The 14,856-nt window shown below is 42.7% G+C and overlaps 1 protein-coding gene across 2 annotated transcripts in view; it reads left to right on the forward strand.

Annotated features, from left to right (window-relative positions):
* The first annotated feature begins 11,442 nt into the window (after window positions 1-11,442).
* Window positions 11,443-14,856, forward strand: part of sh3rf1 (SH3 domain containing ring finger 1) — a 39,461-nt gene continuing 36,047 nt past the window's right edge. The window contains exons 1-2 of one of the 2 annotated variants that reach the window (XM_029121796.2): window positions 11,443-11,803; window positions 12,876-13,389. In XM_029121796.2, coding sequence (XP_028977629.1) covers window positions 13,030-13,389 — 360 coding nt within the window. In that variant the 5' untranslated portion in view covers window positions 11,443-11,803; window positions 12,876-13,029. Of the gene's footprint in view, window positions 11,804-12,875; window positions 13,396-14,856 lie in introns of both variants that reach the window. The other variant, XM_013135013.4, reaches the window with a different exon arrangement.

A 14,856-nucleotide genomic window follows, 5' to 3' on the forward strand; every position in this document is an offset into this window, starting at 1 on the left:
TATCACAGTTCAGAGGAACTAACAGCAGGGCTGAATTTCAGACCGCAGCCTTTTGAAAGTCATTCACTTCTTGCCCTCTCAGAGTCCTAAGTGTGTACAGTGGCTGGTGGTAATTGTAGCTCTTGAACACCAATGCCTTGGCAGCCACTACATGAAAGATATCCATTGTGATTGTGCATGCGGTGAGCCCTGTGCCTCTCCAGCCTGCCGCTGAGGGTTGAGTCTCACTGAAGGGGGCAGAAGGGTCTGTGAGGTCCTGTCCTTCAAGGACCAGTGTTCTGCTGGGCCCTGCGTGGACTGATCCAAGACATATGACATTCCAGTCAAATATTTACCAAGGATCTTTACAAATAACAGAGTCTGAGACATTTGAATGAAACGTGTGTTGGTGGATGATGTCTAGGAAAGACACGATGACAGTATCAGTGTACAAATGACTGGCTTCTGTTTGTAAGTGCTATTGAGATTATACTATCTCCCCCTTATAGGCCTCTAAAGATGATGGTGCTTCTAGTCCATGCAGTGGATGTAAAGCAGTGTTCCTACCTCATGTTCTACACGCTAATATTAATGTGATTTATCTGTGTATAACATTGGTACATTCTACCTCCCCCTCCCCGATTCTTTTCTCCATTCCTCTGGCAGAGCTTTATACCGCTGCCAGAGAGTGATGGAAACTGCTATTAGTGTGGCGGCCAGCAAGACGTTCATTTAATATTTATGCTGTTGTCATGTTGGTATCTTTTGTCATTCCACTTCTAAATTATGAATTGCATTTAATGACCGCTGCTATCTAAAATGGGTTAGGTGGTTGTTTTATCTTCCCAAGTTAATTACATTCGACAAGCTGCACCCTGGTGGCGAATACATAGATGTGCCTGTTCATTTGCAGTGTAATGGCAAGTTATTGGAGCATCGCAGGAGGGTGGGATTGCTGAAAGAGGTCATTTTAGGGTTAAGTGTTGTGCGCACTTTCTTCAAATTCTTCAGTGTGTATTGTCCACAGCTGTCTTTTATCTCCTTATAATTCAGAGGAGATATTAGACCAACAAATCCAGTTAATTTTTGCCTACATGTTTTGGATATGTCCTGAATTCATGTTTTATCCTCTTTGCTATATAATACTAGTAATCCAGTATTTTTTTTTGTCTTGAAATCATTTTGTGCGTGTCCGTCGTCTACAGACTTCAAATGCAGACTTTTTATTGCTTGAGGTACAGCCAGCACCTGCTGTCATTTCACCCCCAGCCCTTATGGCAATAAACCCATGAATTATTAATGTCTGATTTCACAGAAATACAGAAGTCAGAGGCGTGAAAGAGGGGCCCCTAAGCCCTGATGAGAACCATTGACCGTACTCCTGTCCTGGGCCTCTCAACAGCTCCACTACACTTCGTATGGGAAGGCCAACTATTAGAGCAAACTCCAGTTTCCATACTTGAGGAATTTCCATTACTACAGTAGTCAATCCTTTTTACACTACAACTGCCCTCATTTCTATTATATTGTATATGCAGTGATTAGGGCTGATTTATCAGGAGATCAAAAAGACAGATGAAAAAGATTATCGATAGTAGGTTGCTGTCTCATTGTCCTCTATGATTATCCACTGTATCACTGGGGGGAGAGTAGTTGATTTCTTGGTTTCTATTTCCCACAAGGCCATTGGTTTTGCTGGATTTCTGTTCTTGAGGCGAAGCCACTTCACTGACACAAACATTCACCGTTCATTGCCATTCACCTCTGGTCCCAAATCTAATTTGAAAGCTTTTGCCCTAGGATGTGGCATTAAACAGGGGAAGACGGATCGAGATCTCTTTAGAAGTGGCCTTTCAGTAGGTCCCTGTAGGATATTTTGAGTTACACAAAACAGATAAACACCCTTTTTGTGCTACTTTTCAATGTATTCATACATACACCCTGGCATCCAATTTGTCAGCCATAGTAGCCTATAATCACAGAATGTGACTATCTTCAAATTATGTAAAGAATACAACTTACATTTACATAGAAACATCTCAGTTGTCCCTTGTCTGCCACAAAAGTTGAATGCAATTTTATTTGGACTCCATGATGTTGGTACTTCTGTTGGTCAAGGTTTGTCAGAAATTGATTCTGTTTTCAGTGAGCTGGGTTTTGTGTGAATCTGGTGGAAGGCTTTGGCTCATTGTCCTACTGGAAGATCCAACCACTTCACAGTTTTGGCTTCCTGGCAGAGGCATATAAATGTTGCTCTGTAATCGCCTGGTACTTGACAGAGTGATTCCATGTATCCTAACAAGGTTCCCAGGGCCTTTGGAAGCAAAACAGCCCCACAACACAAGCAGTCGCTGGAGCACAATGAGACCCCTGCTGACAACCCAGACAGTGATGGGCCAGTGCACAGAGTGGGAGTGTGATATACTGTATATTTTTACTTTTAGCACCAGTGCTCTAAAAAGTCTGGAAAGCAATTATTTCCTGTGGATACTTTGTCTCACATTTCAAGTAGCTGATGGACTAACACCATAGAAAATCAGCAGAGTAAGTTAAAATATAATTGTATTCATTCCGGCTTATAGAGGACCTGAGAGGGCCATTTCCAGAATCAAACACTGTCATGTTCCAGATGGCGTATTTCGAAAGTGCACCGCTTGGTCCCCCAGGCAAGGCATAGAACAACAAGCAATATGCAATTTTTCAGGAAAATTACCTCTTTGTGTTCGAAATAAATAAATACTTACAAGTGCACTATGGGATTAAGGATAGAGTTCATGTTTTCAGACCTCAAAAAGCATTTCCCCAAATTACATTTTCTACTACTAATAATAAAATAATATTGTTTGTGGTTTTCTTGCCAAACTTAATCATTATAACATACTCCTGTGTTATGCGAGTGCCAGTCCAACACATTCCTTGAAAACGTTTTTAGTTCCTCATACTAAAGATGAATAATATATTCCTGTGCAGTATTGTTTTTATGTCCACATTTGTCATGAGTGGTAGTTTACCGTTTACTGTGCATGAGGCTGATTGTTGAATGCATTATCATGTGTTACGGCTGTCAGGTTTTCTCCCTCCAGGGGAAAATGGAGCATATGTCTTGTCCTGTCTCTCTCTCCTCCTTCCTCGCCCCTGCCTCTAGGCAATAGCACAGCTGTCACCTCCATCGTGGGTGTGTTTGTGTGTGTCAGTCTGGTTTATTACAAACATTAGGGCTGTGGACTGTTTCTTTCTGTTGTTAAGGTTGAGTCATTCTGAGAGGTCATTACCTCTCAAGGTCTGTGAATCACTCATGTTGCTTTCTACTGATGCAAATAATCTGAACCTGAAGCTCAGATAGAGGTGACACGGGATGCAAGGATAAAACATGAGTAGGGGCAGGACAGGGCTGGCCATGTAGCCCGGAGGGCAAGGGCTATAGTCCCAGCCCTTCACCCAATCAGGAGGGGTGGAACTCCATCTCTGTCTCCATGGCAATGATGAAATATGACTTGAAAGCCTCTGCCCGCTCCTATGGGATCACTGGTGACAGAAGAGGGCCAACTACATATAAATCAAGTTTTTATTGGTCTTTCTCCCTTCCCCTCTGCGTCCTCCAAAATGAGATCGATATAAATCAGACATTTTATTGTTTTCCTGCGCCATTCTCTTCCTCACTACTGCATCGACACTCCTCTCCCCCCAGGGAAGCTATGTTATGCTTAAACTGTGCAGGTATGGGGCTAATGAGGGAACGGTCAGTAACTGAAGAATTTTTCTCAAAGGGTGCAATTTCTCTCTCTCATGCACACAAACACTGTTTACTAGAGACAAACACGCATGGAGGGATTCTGTTGACTGTAGACAAATAGAGGTGTAAATGAAGAGTTGCTCTGATTCTCTGTGGAGGACTTGGTTCAGGGAGTGAAGGGAAAGAGGGTCTCCTCAGAATGCGTGGCATATCTCTGTTTGACAGATGCTAAATGTCCTTACACTATCTACATCAGACATTTAGGTTAACATTCCAGTGATTCTGTATGAAGTACAGACATTTCTATCATTGATCCATGTTTTACATTAAATAGCCAATAGGCTACTTCAATCAATCTTGTAGGGAGGCTTAGGTGTTGAGCTGAACTTGAGATGCAGGTCAGGGTCCTGGTGATGAAATGGACAAAGATAAGCTGGTGAGTGATAGTAGTAAGATAAAGACCCCCCAACACCATAATGTCATTTTTGCACAACACTTATTCACCACATGCATATGCCTAGATTCTGCAGGCTTGCACAAATCTGACCTTTGATCAGTCATTAAGATCTGTTTGAGAGATCTCAAATGCGTACCTCTACTGAAAGACAAATTATTGTTACGCCAAAAAATAAGAGTAACTATTAAGGGCCTGATGTAAAGGGCCAAGTTTTTTTGCTATGTTAGTTTACAGAAAAATAGGTAATTGATGCTTTTACAAATTTGAACCTGTTCTGCTGGTTGTTGCTGCACTTTCAAACTCCAGACCTCTAATGAATATCTATAATTTAACGCTAATCACTGGGGTTATTCCTAAAAAAATTATAACCTATGTGTCTATGGTCTGCCACTTCACAACGGTGGTGATACAAATGACCTTGACAATTATTGTTCAATTTAGAAATGTTTCTTGCAATTTCTTGGCGAAATTGGTAAATTCACTGATCAGCCAAAACATTAAAACCAACTGTCTAATATGCTGTTGGCCCTCCATGTGTTGCCAAAACTGCACTGACCCACCGAAGCATGGACTCTACAAGACCCCTGAAGGTAACCTGTGTTATCTGGCACCAAGATATAAGCAGCAGATCCTTCAAGTTGGGATGTGGAGCTGCTGTGGATTGGACTTGTTGTTCCAGCACATCCCACAGGTGCTCAATCGGATTGAGATCTGGGGAAATGAGGCCAGGACAACACCTTTAATGCTTCATCATGTTCCTCAAACAATTCCCGAACAATGTGTGCAGTGTGGCAGGGTGTATTGTCCTGCTAAAAGAGGCCACTGCCATCAGGGAATACCATTGCCATGAAGGGGTGTACCTGGACTGCAACCATGTTTAGGTAGGTGGCACGTGTCAAATTGACATCTATATGAATGCATGAAAACAGGGTTTTCTAGAAGAAAGTTTCCTAGAGCATCACACTCCCTCCATCGGCTTGTAATCTTCCTTCAGTGCATCCTGGAGCCATAACTTCAGACCTTCTTCCACTGCTCCAAAGTCCAGTTCTGATGGTGCATAAGAGGAATCATGGGCGCTCTGACCGGTCTGTGGCTACACAGCCCTGTACACAGCAGGGTGAAATGCACCATCATTAAGCTTTTCTGTGACTTGTGCCACTGTAAACCACCTGTCGGTTTGGACCAAACAAGATAGCCTCCATTGACCTTGGGCATCCATGATCCTTGGACGCCTAACACTCACTTTGTGGTTTGTCCCCCATCGGACCAGAGTCGGTAGGTACTCATCACTGCTCACTGGGAGCACCCCACAAGCCTTACCATTTGAGATGCTCTGACCCAGTCATCTGGCCATAACAATTTGGCCCATGTCATAGTCACTCTGATCTTCTGCCCATTTCTCCTGCATCCAACATGTTGATTATGAGAACTGATTGTTCACATGTGCCCTTGCTAGGAGATGAACAACATTGTTTGCTTCACCTGTGAGTGGTCATATAGTGTTTTGTCTCATCATTGTATACAGCTGTACCCTGTATAATACTCTTTATCTGAAAATAGCAGTCTGTTCTCAGACCTCGACAGTACTATTTACAGACTAGGGTCTGTCTGACTTCTATGCAGAGGTATGGTTTTAGATTTGTTGGGACTATCTGGCTTGACAACTTCTAGCCAACCTTGGCCAAAGTCTATGTCCTATCTACCTGATTGTGCAGTTGACCCTTATTCTGCATTAAGACTCAGGACACAGTTTACCTGTATTTATTCACCCACAGGTCATCTAAACATGCACGTGGCCCAAAAGGGTAACACTCTAATCTTCCCCAACACAGGCAGAAGAGGACTGGCCACATCTCAGAGCCCAGCATCTCTCTAGGTTTCTTCCTAAAGTGGTAACCCTAAGGGAGTTTTTCCTAGCCACTGTGCATCAACTCTTGTTAATTGCTCTTTTGGGTTTCAGGGCCGGATATCCGTATAAGCACTTTGTGCCAACTGCTGATGTGAAAAGGGGCTTTATAAAATATATTTTATTGATTGGTACTATTACAGCAGCTTTGGATGACTAATCAAGATGTTTTTCTCTGTTTATTGACCTGTCAAAATCAGTTGATACAGCTGATCATTAAATTTTGTTGAAGAAATTGTCTTCCTTGGGATTTACTATATATACCAATCGATTTTAGATTAGTGCTTTTTTTCTATTGGCCGCAAAATCTAGGTTTGTATTGTTTTACAATTACAAACCCTGGACAACTCTGTCCAAGAACTTGGATTTTGATAAGATGACAACCTATCTTTTAAAATCCACTTGAATCAAAATTGGTTTATTTTATAGAAACAATGTGTGTCATCTCAGCATAGAAATGAAACAGGCTCACAGGGCTGGTTAGTGGTAGACATACATTTAATACTACGCCAACCACTCTTGGACTTGTCTGCAGAACAACCTTAAGTTAAAGAGACAACCAACTACAGAAGTTATAGTGGTTGTTTTTAACGAAACAGAACCTCCTCAAATATACACAGATCAGCCATAACATGCCATAATTTGCAGCCCCCCAAACTGTGTTCTGACATCTTTCTATCAGTACCAGCATGAACTTTTTCAGCAATTTGAGCTACAGAAGCTTGTCTGTTGGATCGGACGACATGGGCCAGCCTTTGCTCCCCACCTGCATCAATGAGCCTTGGCCTTCCATGACCCTGTCTCCAGTTCACCAATTTTCCTTCCTTAGACCACTTTTGTTAGGTACTGACCACTGCAGACCGGGGACACCCCACAAGGGCTGCAGTTTTGGAGATGCCCTGACCCAGTTGTGAAAAGTTGCTCAGATCCTTACGCTTGCCCATTTTTCCTGCTTCTAACACATCAACTTTGAGGACAGAACGTTCACTTGCTGCCTAATATATCCCACCCACTGACTGGTGCGATGACGACGAGGTTATCAGTGTTATTCGGTTTAATTGAAAGGTAAAATTAATCAGTAGCTCTCAATCCTCTCCTGGGGACCATCAGCCATCAGTTTCGTCATTGCCCTGAACTTGCTCACCTGAATCAAGCAGACAAGGGCTTCTTATTATTAGACAAGTGGATTTAGGTGAGCTAGCTTTTAAATCTAATACACAGAATGGCTTGGGGTCTCCAGGAGAGAGTTGAGCATTGGCGGATTGACCATCTGGCAATTCTGGCAAATGCCAGAACAGACAGACCATCTTTCATTGTGGGTGGCTGGTAAAATAAAATAGGATTTATATAATTTTTATGTAATTAAATTGTTTTGACAGAACTCCGGCCCAAGAGACTAGTTTCATTTACTTGAAAATTTTTTTGTTATAATAATCTATTTTTAGCATTTGGCTAACCAGTGGGCAACGGCTGGCCATCCATTCAAGATGGGTCGACCCAATTTTCTGACTGAGTAAGCTAAGGTTTGTTTGAATTCAAAGTAAAACAAAAGTTAGAGAGTGGGACCCAGTCTAATACTTCATTAGGTAACTTCTTCACTGTTAGAAAATATGGATTGTAAAAACAGAAAGGTGGCATAGAAAATGTTTTGTAGGACAGTTGTAGCCTAGTTGAGGTAAGAAGAAAATTGAGAAAAGACACTGCTCACTCCAGTCAGTAGTCACTATCACACAGTTCATGTAGAAGCAATATGGTATGAAACATTGTTTTGTGTTTCAAGAGCTGAAATAACAGATCCAAGAAATGCTCCAAAGGCACAAATATGTTAATTCTGTTATAGAATTCATAGAATAGGTCCTAATAAATTCCAAAATGACTTATCTGCATAGGAACTGTATCTCAGAAATGTAGGCATGGTGTGTTTATTTCCTGTGTTTAATGTATAGAGCATGTCAGTCAGGCAAGTGGTTGGCTTAGTTACGGGCAGAGACGTCTATTTCAGTGACTCATATTAGCCAGCTAGAATTTGAAAAAAAAGCAGCTAATGTATTGAATGGATCCTGATTTCAGCGTGCCCAGAAAAATTTCTACCAGGTTCTTGTATATTTCCTTTATTTTATGTGTGCCAGTAGTGGGACAGACAGTGATTTGCGCTCAGTTGTTAGGCTGAAGCAGATCTGGAACAGCAGAAGGAGGAAGTGGAGACAAGGGTTAGGACAGGGATTCCCAAACTTGGGTGTCAAGCCTGATGTGAGAACCCTCAAAAAAGCTTTTACTATTATCATAACAGTAAATACCTAAACAATATACAGTGGGGAGAACAAGTATGAGACACTGCCGATTTTACAGGTTTTCCCACTTACAAAGCATGTAGAAGTCTGTACTCTTCAACTGTGAGTGACGGAATCAAAAACAAAAATACAGAAATTATTTATAAGTAATTAATTTGCATTTTATTGCTTGACATAAGTATTTGATACATCAGAAAAGCAGAACTTAATATTTGGTACAGAAACCTTTGTTTGCAATTACAGAGATCATAAGTTTCCTGTAGTTCTTGACCAGGTTTGCACACACTGCAGCAGGGATTTTGACCCACTCCTCCATACAGATCTTCTCCAGATCCTTCAGGTTTCGGGGCTGTCGCTGGGCAATACGGACTTTCAGCTCCCTCCAAAGATTTTCTATTGGGTTCAGGTCTGGAGACTGGCTAGGCCACTCCAGGACCTTGAAATGCTTCTTACGGGGCCACTCCTTAGTTGCCCTGGCTGTGTGTTTCGGGTCGTTGTCATGCTGGAAGACCCAGCCACGACCCATCTTCAATGCTCTTACTGAGGGAAGGAGGTTGTTGGCCAAGATACCGCGATACATGGCCCCATCCATCCTCCCTTCAATACAGTGCAGTCGTCCTGTCCCCTTTGCAGAAAAGCACCCCCAAAGAATGATGTTTCCACCTTAATGCTTCACATTTGGGATGGTGTTCTTGGGGTTGTACTCATCCTTCTTCCTCCAAACACGGCGAATGGAGTTTAGACCAAAAAGCTCTATTTTTGTCTCATCAGACCACATGACCTTCTCCCATTCCTCCTCTTGATCATCCAGATGGTCATTGGCAAACTTCAGACAGACCTGGACATGCGCTGGCTTTTAATCCATGACGGCATAGTATGTTACTAATGGTTTTCTTTGAGACTGTGGTCCCAGCTCCCTTCAGGTCATTGACCAGGTCCTGCCGTGTTGTTCTGGGCTGATAAGGTAAGATCTTGCATGGAGCCCCAGACTGAGGGAGATTGAGCGTCATCTTGAACCTCTTCCATTTTCTAATAATTGCGCCAACAGTTGTTGCCTTCTCACCATGCGGCTTGCCTATTGTCCTGTAGCCCATCCCAGCCTTGTGCTGGTCTACAATTGTATCCCTGATGTCCTTACACAGCTCTCTGGTCTTGGCCATTATGGAGAGTTTGGAGTCTGTTTGATTGAGTGTGTGGACAGGTGTCTTTTATACAGGTAACGAGTTCAAACAGGTGCAGTTAATATAGGTAATGAGTGGAGAACAGGAGGGCTTCTTAAAGAAAAACGAACAGGTCTGTGAGAGCGGGAATTCTTACTGGTTGGTAGGTGATCAAATACTTATGTCATGCAATAAAATGCAAATTAATTAATTAAAAATCATACAATGTGATTTTCTGGATTTTCTTTCACAGTTGAAGTGTACCTATGATAAGAATTACAGACCTCTAAATGCTTTGTAAGTAGGAAAACCTGCAAAATCGGCAGTGTATCAAATACTTGTTCTCCCCACTGTAGTTGTTTCAATATGAACACATTCTCACACTCTATCATCCATGTAGGCCATGTTAAAAATGCTTATAAAATGCTAACAACACGTGTTAAAAATGTCAAGTTTTTGTTTCTATCTTTGGTTGTTGGTCTAATGTCAATGGCCCAATTAGTCATAGGTTATCAACTACTTACCTTTCATGTCATTGTGAATTATCATATGCAGGGCTTGACATAAGCACCCGCCAAATGTGGGTAGAATTTGACTGTGGCATGTAACGCAGTCACTCTTACTAGACATTTTGGTGGGTGGCATTCTAGATATCTATCTAGATATTTTTTTATTGTAGTCTTCTCAAAAGACATCTGAAATAAACTCATTGCAATGTGAGTCACACTATGAGTTACAACCCTACAACTCACATGAGCAATACCTGCATACAGTGTTTAATTCTGGTCCATTTGTGTTAGGCCTATTGCCTTTCAGTGGTGTTTGGTCTAGCCAAGAAAATAATCTACTGCACCGATTGTAGGACGTTACAGCAGTGAAAAGGTGAAGGGGTCTCTTCTGTGGTTGGGACAAGCAATTTAAAAGTCGAAACCATAAAGGACACCATAGTCAACTTTAATCAAATAAAACATCATTTCCCAACCACAAAATTGTGGCTAGTGAAAATGCTGAGAGGCTAGTAACTTTGGAAAACCACTAGCCACAGTGGCTGGTGAGTAAAAAAGTGAATGTCAAGTGCTGCCCATATGTATATTATGTCAAGTGCTGCTCATATGTAATTTTTGCTGTTCTACAATAAGCATTTTTGGGTTAATACTTTATAGTAATTCAGTAAATGAGCATTAACTTTCCACTTCACAGCTAAGATGATACCAAATTATTGTTAATGCTATAACTACCTATATAAAATATAGTGTAATTTGTCACATGCCTGACATATCATTATTTATTTTTGTCAAATTAGTGTATTTTTATCCAAATACCAGTTTAAAATCAGAGCATTTTACTTTGTTTTCCTTTTCCCCCCATCCCCCCACTCCAAGAACCTATTAAGACATAAGCCTGATATTTTGAATAGGGAAGAGTCAGTAAGATGGGTTTTCTCTGTATATAGAAACTTTTAAACTAAGTAATTACATTTTGTACCAGGCAGATGAGCCAGGATAAGAACAGATGAGAAAACCGGGGCAGTGGAGCACTTGCAACAGCAGTGGCCAGAGGCAACTGATAAAAAAGAGGATGATATAAACCCATAGCTACTGTAATTGAGCGCTGGCTGTATCTGGAAAGAGGTTAAGCGGGCGGTGATGTAGGTTGGTGTGACAGACGCCGAAATGTTGTCCCAGTGGGTCTCTGGATTTGAGAACTACATAGTAGTCTTCTAGTGTATTATTACGGCGGGCGTTCATTACAACCTAACATTACAAAAACAGGTTGTCCACTAGCTTAGAGGTTTCAATACAGAAGCATGAGGTATGCTCAGGTTGGAAAATCTATTTAACGTCGATTTCATTCGTTATATTATTTCAAGGACTGAAGAACCCATTGACGTGTGTAAATGTTACATGTTGACTGTTGACACATCATCACGCCCTCCCACCTCGGTGGAGTAGCTCGGGCGTGTTCCACAGAATCAATCGAGCTCATCATGGCGTTTGGATACGGCAGCTGGAGTTCGTTTCTCCCGTCGGTCTTTTCAAAACCGTGAATTTACCAGTTTACATGCTCTCTCTGACCATTCCGGAAAGTGTAGAATACAGTGACTTGTAAAAATACTTCACGCTATGAAGCAGAATAGACTGTGAAAACTACATTACCTACGAAATAGGCTTGTATCCCGAAGTCGCTTATTCCTTGGCTTGCTTGTTCGCTATCAAAGTCGAGAGAGAAATTGTTCGAAAAGGAGAGGAGGGGTGGAAGAGGAGGCCCTTCTTTGAGGTAAGATTTGTGTTTTCAAGGGCGATTGTTTTCAAACTTTTCACTCAGCTATAATAAGCATACTAATTGCTATGTAATTTAGTGACATATGACTATTTAAATAACTTAAATTGGCGTGTGCACCAATTATAACTAGCTAGTAATCACAGCTACTGTATAGTAAACTTTAAAACCCGTTTGAAACACACTGCAGTGTTGTTCCTTAGAAAACTAGCTAGCTAGCCAACTAGCTAACCTTGTTAAACCCGTGGGACATAGTTAACTTTTTGTTATGACCGACGGCTCGTTGTGCACGTACTGTAATGTGTCGCTTTTATTTCTCAACTGTGTAGCTGGTAAAGTTACGCAAGACCACTGCACTGGATGTTCTCCAGATTTTTTTTAGCGAAGTACTCTACTGACTTTGGTTGGCTACTACTCTGCACTGTAGCTATTGCACATTCTGTTAGGACGTAACTAGCCCATTCGCTTACATGTCTGGTGTTCTACGAAGTTGTAGGCTACTGCACTCTTAACTAGTTGTATTTTTTCCCACAACATTTAGCTTGTTCCGGTCAGTCGGGGATAATGTTGATTTTATTTATTACATTTATTGGCATATAGATGCTTTTACCTCCGTTGGTTTTGAACACAGATCAAGAAGCTTTCAGTTTAGCGCTGGTGATACTAATGCACGTAATCCCACTGCTCGAACGTGTCAGCATCTCTCCGCATGGTGTCTGTAATGCTCTGCACTGTCTAATCTAATAATGCACTTATGTGATTCCCCCCCCCGCCCCCCCTCCGTTGTGGTATTACGTTAATTTATTATTTGATTGAGATTTGAAAATATTAACGAGTGTATCATTAATATTGTAGAATAAGAGCTCCAGGCATTCTGTTTTCCTTTTACATTTGGGTGTGACTGGCATAACGCCAGAGAACTTTGGAACAGTCTTGAACTCTGTTACATTCCACACGTCATAGCAGCAATACCTAGCGGAGTAGCTTTCCGTTATATGCGAGAGTCATGCGGTTAGCAAGTAATCTGGTTATATGGAATGACAGCAGAACCCTTTTCTCCTTACTACAGCTGATGCAGACGCTATGGCCATAGATGCGGCATGGGAGTGACGTGACAGACAGCAGGACAGGGCTTCCTAAACACTACCCGTCAACCCCACCGCCATGCTCCTCCTGTTGAAATAGAAGCACAGAACAGAGGAGAGAGGGTGGAGACAGAAAGAATGGACGAGTCTGTGCTGTTGGACTTGCTGGAGTGCCCTGTGTGTTTGGAGCGGCTGGATGCCACAGCCAAGGTCCTCCCCTGCCAACACACCTTCTGCCGCCGCTGCCTTCAGGGCATTCTGGGCTCCCGGGGAGAGCTTCGCTGCCCAGAGTGCCGTACGCTGGTGGAGTGTGCTGTGGATGAGCTGCCCAGCAACATCCTCCTGGTTCGCCTGCTGGACGGCATCAAACAGAGGCCGCGCAGGGCGGGGCCCGTCGCCGCGGTCTGCGTGAATGGCACGGCCGGGGTCAGGGTTCAGGGTAGTGGACCCAGAGACCCAGGAGCACAGCCACAGAGAGCCCAGGCCAAGAGCACCCCGGTGAGGGTAAGCAGTCTGCTTTCTGGGGCTCATTAACTGTGGATGAATGAACATGTATGTGGTTTCTCATGGTTTGAGCCAGGGCTGAGACAAATCACTGCAAATCTGCAGGGATTAAATAGCAGCATGTTGCGTTACTGGCGCTAATGTTTGGCTCAGATTAACAGTTATCATAGGGATTTTACAGCTGGCCAACTGACTAACGGCCCTGTGCTGAATACAACAGGGACTTGCTGAGCACATGACAGTCGAGCCAACAAATGATTCCATCCTTCTGGCCATAGACCATAATAGCCTGCATTTAGACAGGCAGCCCAATTCTGGCATTTTTCTCACTTACAATTTGAGCAGTCACACCAGTTCTTTTCACATCTGACCATTTGCAGAGCTGATCTGAATGGTCAAAAGACAAATTTTTGTTTAACAAAAAATCTGAGCAAATCCAGTACAAAGATCAGAATTGGGCTGACTGATTATAAAGCCACATTGAGAAAGAAACTCAGTGTGCCAGGTCCCTGGTGTGGTTGTTATGTGGTGGTGGTGATTATGGAGTGAAGGTGTTAGTTAGGTCTGACAGTTGGGCTACTGTGCAGCACAGAGCACCAGTCATCAGGGATGGTGCCGAGCCAGAGATGGGGGCTAGCATCCTCTCAGCTCTCTGCCAATTGTCCTGTTGCTCTGAAGGCTAAGTTAGCAGCTGAGACAACCACCCCCATCGACGGCTGGAAGGCGAAGTATCGTCCTCCTTCTCTTATCCTTAGTATCCAGGGGAAAAGACAGGTCGGGGTGTGTCGTGTTGGGTGGATGTATGGGATCAGGTGTAACGTGAAACCGGTCCGCCGTGAAGTTCTCCGATAGTTGTCATGGCACTGCTTGTTTTGTTGATATTTTGTTTTTTGCTCTCTCAATAGCATGTCGTCTGCCCTTTCTCTCCCCGGCAAACTAAACCGGGCAGGCTTTTCTTTTTTTAAACGGGACCGTATGGGAAAATATCCAGTACAATGCTTACTGGGCATTCTGTTGATGTAGCTTTATGAAATGGTCCACCAGCAATCCAGCATAAGATTAGGAGGTTACTGTTATCATTCAGTAATGTTAAGATGTGCTATGAACCGGTCTCACTCAGCTATTGACAACGAGTTGTTTGGTGCATTGTCCCCCATTCAAGGTCCGTCTTAGGCACATCCATCTACAGATTCCATCTCCTGCTGGTGAAACATCCAAATGCAGGTTCAGGAGCCTAATTTACAGGAGGATCACTTCAAAACACAACTTGTTTCTAAAAGGGGTCTATGGGCATGTTGGAATTTCCCCTCATTCTGAAAAAGCTGTTTGTCAAAGATAAGTGCTGGTCATACTTGTGACGGCTCCATGATTTGGTCCTTTTCAAGGCTTTATTGTCCTTCCGTTATATGATCCCCTCAGTAAGGAGGTTGACTGGAAGGTGCCCATAGCAATCCACTACCA

This window comes from Esox lucius, chromosome 8 (genome assembly GCF_011004845.1).
Source record: "Esox lucius isolate fEsoLuc1 chromosome 8, fEsoLuc1.pri, whole genome shotgun sequence".
NCBI classification, from domain to species: Eukaryota; Metazoa; Chordata; class Actinopteri; order Esociformes; family Esocidae; genus Esox; species Esox lucius.